A 12,089-nucleotide genomic window follows, 5' to 3' on the forward strand; every position below is an offset into this window, starting at 1 on the left:
TATAACCAAGACCGTAGCACATTAGCACATGCTGTAAAAAGAATTCCGCAACTGGAGTCTAAGGTTTAAAAACAGCACTGTGAGGTTATGTTTACAATAAGTTGTATGTACACAATGCTCATCGACTTGGTTTAGTTTGTCATTGTACTGAGCTTTGTGCCACTCATGGGGACATTTAGTTTTAAGAGATTGGTCTGATAGAGGGTATATTTAAAGCTAAACAGTTGGGCTGACATAAATCATCAGCTCATATCTATTCACTGACATGTTTAGTTTTTTTTAGTTTTACATTAATCGTGTCAGCCTGTATGGACTTACAAGACACCACAAACACAAAACAAAACAAAATAGGAGCAACAACATAAGGGGAAAAAGGAGAGCAGTTACAATACTGCACGTCAACCAATGACCTAAAGTAATTAAAAAGCAGAGTTACACTTCAGACATTTGACAGTGACCACAACTAAATCAAACTAAGTGTGGCCCTATGCTGCTGAACAGCATTTCACACAAACAGAGCAAACTGAAACAGTGTGTAAACAGGTACTGAACTCTATCTTCATCAGACATGGAAAACAAATCAGGACAATTTTCTAAAATTGTGTTAAAAAGTTGACGTCTAAGATCATGATATGACGGACAGTACAACAAAAAGTACATTTGTCTTGGACACGAGTGTTGGAGCATAATTTCATGGAAATGAACCGCATGATTCAGAGGTTTTATTTTTGTGTAAAGTGGTTGCCAACTAAAAGAACACAGGCATAGCTATGTGTGATGACAGTATAATATTAAATATTTTGGCTTTTACATCAAGTTCATCAATTTCAATTTGAAGAAATGAATCTTTGACTATTTTGATACATTGATTACTTGTTCTTAAACAAACATCTTACTTTTCATTCCACCTTTCCAAAACAACGATTTAAGGCTTTTCAGTGCTGTGTGTCACCATACAGTAAATACAAGAGGTCCTCACTGTTGGCAAACGAAGCAGTAGATGTTAAGAAGCGCGACTCCTTGACATGGAGAGACTTAAATTTGTTTTGGATTAGGAAACTAAGCACCTGTCGCAATCAGTTCCTCTCTAAGCTTGCTCAGAGTATCCTTTTGTTACTTCAGGATGTACACAAAGAGAGCGCCACCTTATGGTATCCAACCTGGCACTACTCACCATCTCTCAGTATGAAGCTACTTTTCTGATAACTGTTTGTCATTTACATAACAGAGAAGGCTGTCACAGTTTGTACCAACAATTAAATCACTGGTGGTTTAACTGACAGCAAACAATGCCAAAATAACTTCACAGGAAACTGTGGAAAATGTACTTTATTTAAAACATGTCTTGCCCATGAATCAGCCTCAGTCCACAGTAGACACAGCTTCCTACAGAGAAAGACAGAAATGTTAGACCGTCTCTACCACAAGCACAGACAGATAAACTGGGAACCTGTTTGTGAAGGTTTTGGGAGGTCCACCTCTGTTTTTTCTTTGTCTGATGCAGCACTTTGTGTTGTGGGAGTGGACTCCGTTTTGTTCTCCAGATCAGTCATACCCGTCTCCTTCCCTGCAGCCGGGCTAGCTCTCCTGCTGGACAAAAAAATAATCAACGATAATACAACTACTCTTTGCATCGTCAACTAATATATTTGACTCTGCACTTACATCAAATGCTATGACAAACTCCATGTTTACAACTACCTTCCTAAAACTAACATGGTTTTGGTAGTTTATTATGTAGCTTTGATGAAGTGCATTCGATGCCATCAACAAATCTTTGCCTCAGTTTTTTTAGGTAGTTAGCTCGTGCAATGGTAACGTGTCAGCCGCTGCTAACGCATCCAAACTATAAGTTGGATTGCTATGACACAGATAGTCATAGTCCCCAAAAGATTACACTGACTGACTCAAGCAGTCATCTTTTCCTTAAATGGCACCATATGGTTGAAATTACCGTTTCAGCATATGTGCTGCATCACCTGCTGGATGCATTGCCATGATATTTGATTCAGACATGCCTGGTCCCGTTGGAATGAGTGGGTAAGTTTTGAGAAATTTTAAACTAGTACTTCAGCTTCAGCAACATCTACATTTGGTCAAACATCAAACCTGGTAAACATTACACCAAATACTCTGTACTTGCTTGTATTGCCACTGTTCTCATGAAGCGTCTCAAGTAATCTGAAAAAAACGTCAAGACTAAAAAGGAAATGTTAAGTGTGAACTTCATCTAGGTTACAAATAAAAACCTTTGTTACAGAACCTCGGTTATCCAAACAAACCTTGTGTTGGCACTCTTCCTCCTTTTGACGACCACAGCCATCACAACAATGACCACTAGTCCTGCACAGAGCCCTGCAGCCCCGTACACAATGGGACCCTGCATGATGTTGAGGAGGTGGTCCTGACAGGAATCACCACTGTAGCCCAGTGAACACACACAGTCTGTGTTTCCTGAGTTCTCAACGCAGCGACCGTTGCCACTGCAGCGTCTCTGGCTGCACTGCTGGGCATCCAGTTTCCTCAGCTGGCCGCTTCCATTCAGGGTGGTGCCCAGGCCTGAGTCTTCAGCAAGATTAGGAGGAGGCGAGGAGTTGTGGAGCAAGGTGGGAGCCAGAGCTTTGGCTCCTGATCTCTGCTTTGAACCCACACCTAAAAGAAAGATGATGATTCAAGCTTAAAACCAATGCCGTTCTTTTTTTTGTTTCAGATTTGGATGTTAGTTGATTTTTAAGACGATGTCAAGACTCACAGTTCTCGTCTGAGTGGTCATCGCAATCAACATGCCCGTTACAGAATTTCTCAACAGGCTTGCATGCGAGTTGATCCAGACAGGGCTTGCTGCCTGCCGGGCAGTGCTGCTCTGGGATGCAGTGAGTGACATTCACAAGGACGTGGTCATGGGCACATCTGCACGTCCGACCTCCTGGGGTGGCGAGGCATAAGTGCTGGCAGTCGCCATTGTTTTCTGTGCATTGGTTTGAACCTGTGAAAACAGTTAGGTAAAGTGTCAGTTAGCTGGTAATACTTGACAGAACACCTCTGTTCACTCACATCAGAACCCTTTAAAATCTGTTATGATGTGTGGTTTTCTCACATACCAGTCTGACTAGACTTGCTAAACGCCTTTAAACCGACCACCTCTGTGCCGACCTCAAACCACAATTTGTTTTGCTGCTGCTCGTCTTGGTACCACAGCCTGGTCTTATCTGAAAGAAGGGGCGAACACACAGACTAATGTTATTATATCAGCAAAGGACACTGCTCTGTTTTCAGCAACATATACAGTTGGAGGTGGTTGTGTTACCATCGGTAGAGACAGATTGATTTAGGCATGAAAATGGTCCCAAAAAGTCAGGTTCAGAAAAAATATCCAGAACAGATACAATATCATGGTAAGTAGTGATGTTTATCTATACCATCTCAAGGAATTGATGGACACAATATGGCATAAGGTTTCATTGTATTTGGAACATAATGAATCATTACCACTGACTGTCATCCAAAGCACAGTTTCATCACTCAGGGCCACAGCAGCCAGGCCTGCACCAGTCTTGAACTCTTTGTATCCAGATCCATCAAGCTGGACAGAGCAGATGGTCCCTGAACCTGGGAAAGAATCCAAGCTGTTACCTTTTTACTACACCACCAACTACTGCAGCTTCATTCAACAGCTTATTCCATTTTGAGCAATACATGATGAAACAAAACTTGCAATAACTACACTTTAAATTAATGATAACTCTTGCCTGTGTCAGCCCAATAAATTGTGTCCCCATTACTGGAGAAGGCCAGAGATGTGGACTGGACAGCATCCTTCTTCACAGCACGCTTAGCACCGTCCATGCTGGCACACTCTATAGTTGCCAGAGTTCCTGTTTCCTGCAGACCCAGGTTGATGAAACACACTCTTCCACTGAGAGGATGGAGGGCAATGGCCTCCACTCTGCCTACACCGTCCTTTATGAGAACAGCAGTGTGTGCTGCTGTGGTGGAGGTGACCTGCAGGCGGGGCTGTTTGTTGCTGCTCCAGAAGACGTTGAGCGTGACCCAGTCAAGAGCCATGGCAGTGATGGTGTCGCTCATGAGTTTTAGAAGCTGACCCTTAGGGGACAATTCTGTTTCCTTCAGCTTGAAGGAGCTCAGGGAAGTTGTACCATCATCTGTCAAGAACAGGGTGTGATCACGTAGGCTGTAGTCCATGATCACTGCCTCATTGATGCTGGGAACCTGCAGCGCAACATGCTCAGGCCAGCCCTTCAGCTCTGCTGCCGTGTGTCGGGACTGCAAGTAGATCTACAAAGATAAACAAGGATTTAACGATCATTTATGATTAAAAAGTTATGCAATAAGAAAGGTGTGTGTGCATGTTACACTTTGGTTTATGTACAGATGATATAAATGCATAAATAGTCAGGTTTTAGATAATGGGCTTTAATAGTATTATGTTACTAAGCAGTCTTTTCTTTCCCAATGGAGGAAGCTAGCAGTTTCCTCTAGTTTGCCATCTTTAGAGTAAAATGAGCAACTGGCTTATCCTCCATGCATGTGTGTGTGATGTTGCAAGAAAAAATGCCATTTCTTCAAAACACTTCATAAAAAACAGGGGGGGACTATACAACACCTGGGTGACAGTGGATTGAGACAGCAGCAGCAGGAATGATGAGTCAACCTGCTTGGCACAGTTCAAACCATCCTTCGCCAGAACAAGGCCAGAGGGACACTTGCACACAGCCTTGGGTCCCGGGCTCAACACACACATGTGGGAACACCGAACCTTCTCACAGGGGCTCTCAGTGTACATCTGAAGCAATGGGTGGACTACCTGGAATCCAAACAGGAAACAAATGTTTATTAAGGCTTCTGTTTTAATGCTTTTATCACAATAAAAAAATAAATACAACCCAAATTCCCCAAAAGTTTGGGCACATTGTGACAGTTTTAAAAGTTCAGACAGACAAAATATTGAAAATGCATGCTCATTTTAAGTTTCAACAGCTGACATGTAGTCTTTGCATTGTTTTTAATCGAATTTGGGATTCAAATTATTCGATAATCACAGCCCCTGTTTGATCAGCGTTTTACACAGCATCCCAACTTTATTGGAATTGCGATTATAAATGCACCAAATGCAAGATGTAATATATCCAATACCAGTCCTTCATATTTTCTCCAATCAGTGACTCCAGGATTTTCACCATTTCCCAAAATAGGTTGATAACTTTAAGTGGAAAGCTTTCAACGTTTCATGTCATTGCTGTGCGTGGGCCTTTACCTCATGCTATGACCACTTAACCCAACTGTAGTGAACCAAATTTAGTTAGTGTCTTTTAATAAAATTAAAAAGCCCCATTCCAACTGTGCTCTAACGTAACCTCATTCTGAGCATTGTATTCACCTTCACAGCGAAAGGTTGTCTCGGCCTCTTCAGGAGAATTTGATATTTTTTGCCAGAGATTTTGTGAGCAGCCTGCACTACTCGCTTCTTGGCATCAGTCCAGTAGAGCATGTCATTGAACACTGCCAGGGAGAATGGGTTGGTGGTCTCCTTCATCTGTAGAATCTGAAAGTTTAGACAAAGCACGATGGTCATGTAGGCATGCAACTTTGTTTTGTACTTTTGTAGTATCAGTCTTTTTTTTTTTTGCATTAAACAACCCATGAGGTAGCACTTTTGGTATATTAATAGTTAGGCAGGATGAGTTTTGGTTAGAGATGGTGTTGCGCTGAAAAGGTGTGCAGGAAAGAAAGTCTGCACTTTAAAAGGGTCAAATAAGCATGCCAATATACCCCCTCCAAATCTTTGTACCTGAACATCGTCTCCGTCCAGAGTTGCAGATCCAATCAACCGCAACCTTTCATCCGTCCAGTAGACTCTTTCAGAGATAGTGTCCACAGCCACTCCACCAGGCCAGCCCAGACTGGAGTTCACCACTGCCTTCCTGTCCGACCCATCCATCCCTGCACGCTCTATCTTCACTACATTACCGATCTCTGTCCAGAACATCAGCCTAGTAAGAAAATTAACTGTGAGAACAGGTTCTCGTGAAAATTCTTGGATAGTCTGGCAATTAAACAAAGGACATGCCCACCCTTTTTGCGGCAGCAGAGCCAGAGAGCGAGGCTGCTCCAGGTCCTCGTCTAGGAGGATGCTGTGGTCCAGTGCACTCACAGTAGTTTTGGCCAGTTTGATGGCAACAATCTGACTGTTCACGCCATCGATCCAGTACAAATTCCTTCCAAGCCAGTCTACAGCTACAGAGTCAGCTCGTACCCCTGTCAAGAGAAACAGCATCTTGTGTATTGTGCCGTGTCTTTCTGGATGAAGTGGATACCTGTTCTCTGCCTTTTTGATGACAAGTTAGATGGCATTTACCATTAACACTTCAACTGCATTTATGCTTCACAAACCTTTAATCAGAGTTCCTGTGGTCTTCTGGTCCAACGAGGACCACCTAATGTTCTCAGAGTCCAGACCGACCCAGAAGACTCTCTGCTCCCTCCAGTCGTAGTCCAGGGAGAGGATTGCTTTTTTTGCAGAGGACGACAGCACATCTAAGCTGCCGCTACGCAGACCAAACAAGAAAATGTCTGTTTGGACAGACGCCAATAGAAAGGGTTCACCTGAAGAGGACAGAAACTGTATGATTACAGTGTGTCCTGCAACACTCATAACTCAAATCAAGATGGTCTTATGATGTGTTTTTACAAGGCAAAGTTGTTTAATCCAGAGCACAAAACTGTCACTCAATTTTACATCAAATTTACCAATGTTCTTAGTAGTGGTGAAATGTCATATGTGTTAAAAGGCAGATAGAGGACATTTGTTCAACCATGCAGTATCATTTAAAGGAACCAGACCATTTGGGCTTCATATTTAAACAGACAGATATGTAAGTGGAGTAGATTTTTTCATCCAACACTTGGCAAAAAGAGTCAGATAAAAATTGGATATCCCAACATGTTGAAATGCCTCCATAAAATGACTTTACCAGCAATCTTGCAGTGCTGTCCACCTGCCTCCATTATGTATCCTGGGTGACAGCTGCATTGATAGGAGCCTTGAGTATTGATGCACATGTGACTGCACACCCTGGGGCTCCGGCCTTCACACTCATCAATATCAGCACAGGTCTGCTCGTCTCCAAGGAGCCTGAATCCTTCAGAACAGCGACAACGCTAAACAGCAAGAGCCAAGTGTTTGTAAGCAGAGCGGTTTCATGACGACATATGCTCGATGGACACGTATACAGGATCAGACAAATTTTGTCTTTTAAAATCTTTACATTAAACTGCTACATTCACAGTCCATGTTTTACTGTGTGTTACTCTTTATTTTTAACAGCTTTATCCTGAACAGACTTTGGTTGTGGTAAGTTAACTAATCAAGTCAAAGCTGGAGGGTTCTTACCGGTCCCTGTGGTGTACTGTAACAGCTCTGGGAGCAGCGGCTGATATCCGCCTCTGCACAGTTTGTCTGACAGGTGCCTCCCTCATCAGAGCCGTCGGCACAGTTGGTGATACCGTTGCACACCAGGACCGGATCCAGGCACTCCTGGCTGCCACACTGGAACTGGTGATGGGGGCATGTCAAAACCCCACCTGGTATCCAAAACATACACAAACAGTTAGTCTCAAAACAGACCTTATAGGCATTGAACCTTACACTGTAATGAGGAACATCCTTTCACTAAATGCTTACATGTTTACACAATCAGCAGTAATGGTTACAGTTTGGTTTTACCCTGAAATCGTTGAGATAAAAAAACTACTCCTGTCCCCATGAAAAAAAAAAATGTTTGAGAGTCAAGGCATTTTGAGAGATCACGAAGTGATGGCTGATGAACAGTCTGGGCAGAAACCTTGAGCAGAACCAAAGAGAGGACGTTCTAAGATCAAGGCTTGATCTTAACAGGTTGGGATTGGATCTTATCTTCATGTCAGTTCTTTTAGAATAATACAGTTTTTGAAATTGCATTTGCTGTGATTTGGCACTATATAGATAAAGTTAATTGATTTTGGAAATGTAACGAATAAACTTGTTTTCAGTAATCAAATGGTGCAATTCCATATACTTAATACTTCAGAATGAAGTGAGGTTTTATGCATGGAGGTCAACAAGAGATGTAGGAGGTGCTAAAAATATCTGTATGATGGAGACTTCAGCAAGAGATGTATGAACATATCTGGCTGATGCAATAATAAGCTTTGCTATGATGAAACCCTGACCTGACTTCAAATCATATATTTAAATTCCTTGTCATATTCAAACAAACAGCTCACTTTCCCTCCATTTGTTATGACTACTCACAGTCGGCCTCATCGCTGCCATCCTCACAGTCCTTCGTGCCATCACACCTCCAGGATGTAGGGACACACTTGGTTTTGGATTTGCAAGACCACTGGAACTCTTCACAGCTCAGGGGAACCACAGGACAATCCTAAAGGAGGAAAAGGATTACTCTGAATATAAAATCAGTTAACAGGTTACACTCTTGAATTAAGGCAACAGCAAATCTTCTGCTTCATTAAAAGATTTTGCTAATTTTTCAGAGAGGTAGAAGAAAGGTTCTTCAAGATTAGCCCAAACTACAGTTTTACACGACAAAATGTGGATTGGCAGGAGTTGTTTTAAACTTCATTTTCCAGACACCACTCTTATAATTTACCCATCTCATAAAAGGCCTTGAGCACGTTACAAAAATTGTATAACTGAATGGTCCCTTTTCAAAATCCACCTTCTCATCTGTGCCATCTTTGCAGTCAGGATCTCCGTCACAGATCCACTCATGCACCAGACACTCCTTGCTCTGGGGGCAGCGGTGTTTGGTTGTGCAGCTTGGGGCGTTGGGGCAGCTCTCCTCATCGGAACGGTCCCGGCAGTCAGGATGACCATCACAAAGCATTGTGGCGGACACACACTGGCCACTTGTACACTTGTACTCCGTGGCACTGCAGCCCTCATCAGCTTGGAAGGGGGGGGCAAATATCACAAAGGCATCAGGCATCATGTACATGCAGAGCTGAATAATGACTGTGAGCTGATGCTCATTTCCTGGCTCCACAAAAACAAAAACATACCACAGTTTGCCTCGTCACTGCCATCCCAGCAGTCTCTCTCTCCGTCACAGAGGAAGCTGTTAGGAATGCAGCGGCTCTTGTTATCACACTGGTGGGCACAGCCGTCCATGTGCTTGGCACATTCCAGCTCATCAGAGCGGTCCTGACACTGAGGAATACCATCACACACCTGGCTCAGCTCTATGCACTTCTTTCCATGGGCACACAGGAACTGGTCTGCAGAGAGCACACATGGCACACATGGAGTTACCTTGATTTGAGTGTTTTCCAGCATTAGTGGATTACACAGTCCACCACTGATAATCCAGTGGACATAGCCTGAATAGATCTTCACATTGCAGACTTTTTTCCAAACTCACTGAAGCAACAGTGTACTTTTCATTCACATGGAAGAAAATTAATTAACATCTATATTAGTGTGAATGCTATCCACTAGAGGGCAGAAAAGTCAGATTCTTAACCCATGAATCTGAGAGAGATCAAAAGAGCACAAACCAACCACCAGATTACCTGTTTCACATGTAGACGAGCATTCTCCCTCATCAGAGCCATCTTTACAGTCTGCCTCACCATCACAAACATGCTTGTAGAGAACACACTCGAAGTTGTCATTGCAGGGTTTAGAACCCAGAGAACACTTGATCAGGGTCAATGAGCCATCAGTTGTAGAAGGCCCCAAGGTTGAACTGGTCGCTTTCTCCTCTTCATCACGACCATCTTCATCTTGGTCCTCTAATGCAGACACCAGAAAACATTAGGATTCAAGATCAAAATATTAAACTCATCAACTCCAGTAAGAGACCTTTATTCTCATTGATGTCAACCTACCACAGTTTGCTTCATCTGTGCCGTCTAAGCAATCCCTCTCTCCGTCACAGAGGAAGTTTGCAGGTAAGCAGCGGTTGTCGTTGTCACAGTGGTGAACACAGCCCTCAGTTTGCTTCGTACACTGGAGTTCATCTGAACGGTCCTGACACTGAGATATACCATCACACACCTGATCCTTGTCTATGCACTTCTTCCCATGGGCACACTGGAACTGGTCTGAACAGAAGCAGGGTAGTGTTTTTCATTCTATAAAAGTCCTTTCTCATGTCATTTCAGTGATTGGAAAGTTAACAGGACACCAAATACAATATTGAAAATGTGAAACTGACTTTATGGAATATTGTATTCACTTAGTTGCTATTTATTATTAGGTCTATGTGGTTTTAACTAAGCAGTCCAATACTGCAGGTCTGCAATATATGCTACCTTCATTAATGTTTGTAAATAGTTTCCAACTTGAGTGTTTCCTTAATGAAAATTGGGTGTTTAGATGTCCCGTGAAAAATGTGTTGATAAAATGTTCAGTTTCTATAATTTAAGCTTTAAAATGATTTCAAATCAGTCATTTCATTTCCAGTTTTGAAAGTACCATGATGGTTTGGGGTGTTATTTTATCCCACAGTACACAAACAGATTTAGATTCAGTCAGATTAATTCAACAAAATGTCTTCAGATTATTTCAGTCATTACGTAAAACCCACTTTATTTATCATGCCATTTAAAATTGAAACTTTAAGTCAGTTCCAGTCTTGTTTAATCTAATTCCTCTGTATCCAACCCTTCTGTTTTGCACTTCAAGTCAGATGGATTTGCTGTGGGATAACTCAGTGGTCTGTCCTAAACCTCTTTGAAAGTAATAGCATATGACATTTGATAACAATGCATTACCTTCATTGCATCCTAAATCACAGTCCTCTTCATCAGAGCCATCCGTGCAGTCAGGCTCTCCATCACACACATGGTTGAAGATGACACAGGCTGAGCCATCCTTACACAGTTTAGACCCCCGGCTACACTTCAAAGGTCCACTTCCAGCTAAAACATTAGTTGAGAAACATTAGGCAAGGCAAGGCAACTTTATTTGTATAGCGCATTTCAAACACGAGGGCAACTCAATGTGCTTTACATTAAAACATTAAAAGCATTAGAAACATTCAGACAATCATAAAAGAACACAATTAAAATGACAAATATAATACAACTTTAATTCTAAGGCATTGCATGATCAAAGCTGTAACATACATCTCCGTACACCTGGCTCACCTTGCGATGATATAAAGGTGTGCAATAGGACAGCACAAAGAAACAAGAGTCCACCCATCGTCAGAGAAAAATAAAAGGGACGAAATGACGCCACGTGCGCGTGCATTTATAATGATACCAGGTGAGAGCGATACAACCTGATTGAGCACCTGAAGCAGGGAGGAGCTTCAGCCCCCATAGAACCACAATAAAAACTAAAAACTCGGTATTTATTTATTAAAGGTAACAAGTGGGGTTCCTCTCTCTACCTCTCATTCTTTGTATGTCTATCTCCCTTTCTCTCTCCCTCCTTCTTTTGCTCTCTCTCTTTTCTTTCTCTTTCTCTCCCATCCTCTCCCCTTCTCGCCCTCTCTCTACCACCCTCTCCCTTTCCATCTCTCTCTCTCTCCCTCTCTCACCTTCTTTTTGTCTCTCTCTACCTCTCCTTCCTTTTATCTGTCTACCCCTTTGTTTCTTCTCTTTCTCCCTCCTTCTTTCTCTCTCTCTCTCCCTCCTTCTTCTGTCTCTCTCTCTTTCTCTCTCTCTCTCTCTCTCTCTCTCTCTCTCTCTCTCTCTCTCACTCACACCCTCTCCCCTTCTCTCTCGCTACCTCTCCTTCCTTTTCTCCCCCCCATTTTTCTCTCTTTCTCTGTCTATCATCTTACTGTTAAACTGTATCTTAGGTGAAGCCAAACTGGCCATTGATGTGAGAAACAGAGTGGAAGGCAGGGCAGGTCAGGAGGCCACAGCAGTGTGGCTCTGCAACATCAGGGCCAGACTGTGGCTGGAGCAGTGTCGGAGTCAGGGGGTGGCCAGGGGTGGCCTCTGAAAACAAATTGGCCACCCTGAAATATTTAAATATGATTGGCTATTTGCCATGTCAGAGGCATTACTTATATTCAAATCAGCTATTGCATTTCAGCAAGCTGCAGAGACAG

At 42.7% G+C, this 12,089-nt stretch overlaps 1 protein-coding gene across 3 annotated transcripts; it reads right to left on the minus strand.

The window, feature by feature from the left end:
• Positions 1-1,311: 1,311 nt before the first annotated feature.
• LOC117818594 (low-density lipoprotein receptor-related protein 2-like) lies at positions 1,312-11,605 on the minus strand. 3 transcript variants are annotated; one of them, XR_004632377.1, is made up of 22 exons: positions 11,173-11,305; positions 10,798-10,944; positions 9,910-10,125; positions 9,592-9,813; positions 9,082-9,297; positions 8,739-8,968; positions 8,312-8,441; positions 7,412-7,602; positions 6,993-7,179; positions 6,412-6,624; positions 6,093-6,276; positions 5,810-6,011; positions 5,399-5,563; positions 4,625-4,825; positions 3,750-4,296; positions 3,490-3,609; positions 3,102-3,209; positions 2,753-2,986; positions 2,283-2,652; positions 2,144-2,199; positions 1,479-1,587; positions 1,312-1,386 (listed from the first exon to the last, which is right to left on the minus strand). XR_004632377.1 is itself a non-coding variant. In XM_034691543.1 (21 exons), the coding sequence occupies exons 1-21, from the start codon at positions 11,276-11,278 to the stop codon at positions 1,363-1,365; spliced, it is 4,122 nt and encodes a 1,373-aa protein (XP_034547434.1). In that variant the 5' UTR covers positions 11,279-11,605; the 3' UTR covers positions 1,312-1,362. The 3 variants fall into 3 exon arrangements, 2 of the variants coding, with proteins under 2 accessions (XP_034547434.1, XP_034547433.1); XM_034691543.1 differs by lacking the exon at positions 2,144-2,199 and having other exon boundaries at positions 11,173-11,605; XM_034691542.1 differs by lacking the exon at positions 2,144-2,199 and having other exon boundaries at positions 1,479-1,590; positions 11,173-11,304.
• Between the last annotated feature and the right edge of the window lie 484 nt (positions 11,606-12,089).

This window comes from Notolabrus celidotus, chromosome 9 (assembly GCF_009762535.1).
Source record: "Notolabrus celidotus isolate fNotCel1 chromosome 9, fNotCel1.pri, whole genome shotgun sequence".
Taxonomy (NCBI): domain Eukaryota; kingdom Metazoa; phylum Chordata; class Actinopteri; order Labriformes; family Labridae; genus Notolabrus; species Notolabrus celidotus.

Coding starts and splice junctions, on each gene's coding strand:
- LOC117818594 (XM_034691542.1), bottom strand. CDS start 11,278: ATGCACGCGCACGTGGCGTCATTTCGTCCCTTTTATTTTTCTCTGACG. Junction 8,442..8,738: donor AAGATGGCACAGATGAGAAG/GTGGATTTTGAA, acceptor TTCCTCCTTTAG/GATTGTCCTGTGGTTCCCCT. Junction 6,012..6,092: donor GCTCTGCTGCCGCAAAAAGG/GTGGGCATGTCC, acceptor TTTTCTTACTAG/GCTGATGTTCTGGACAGAGA.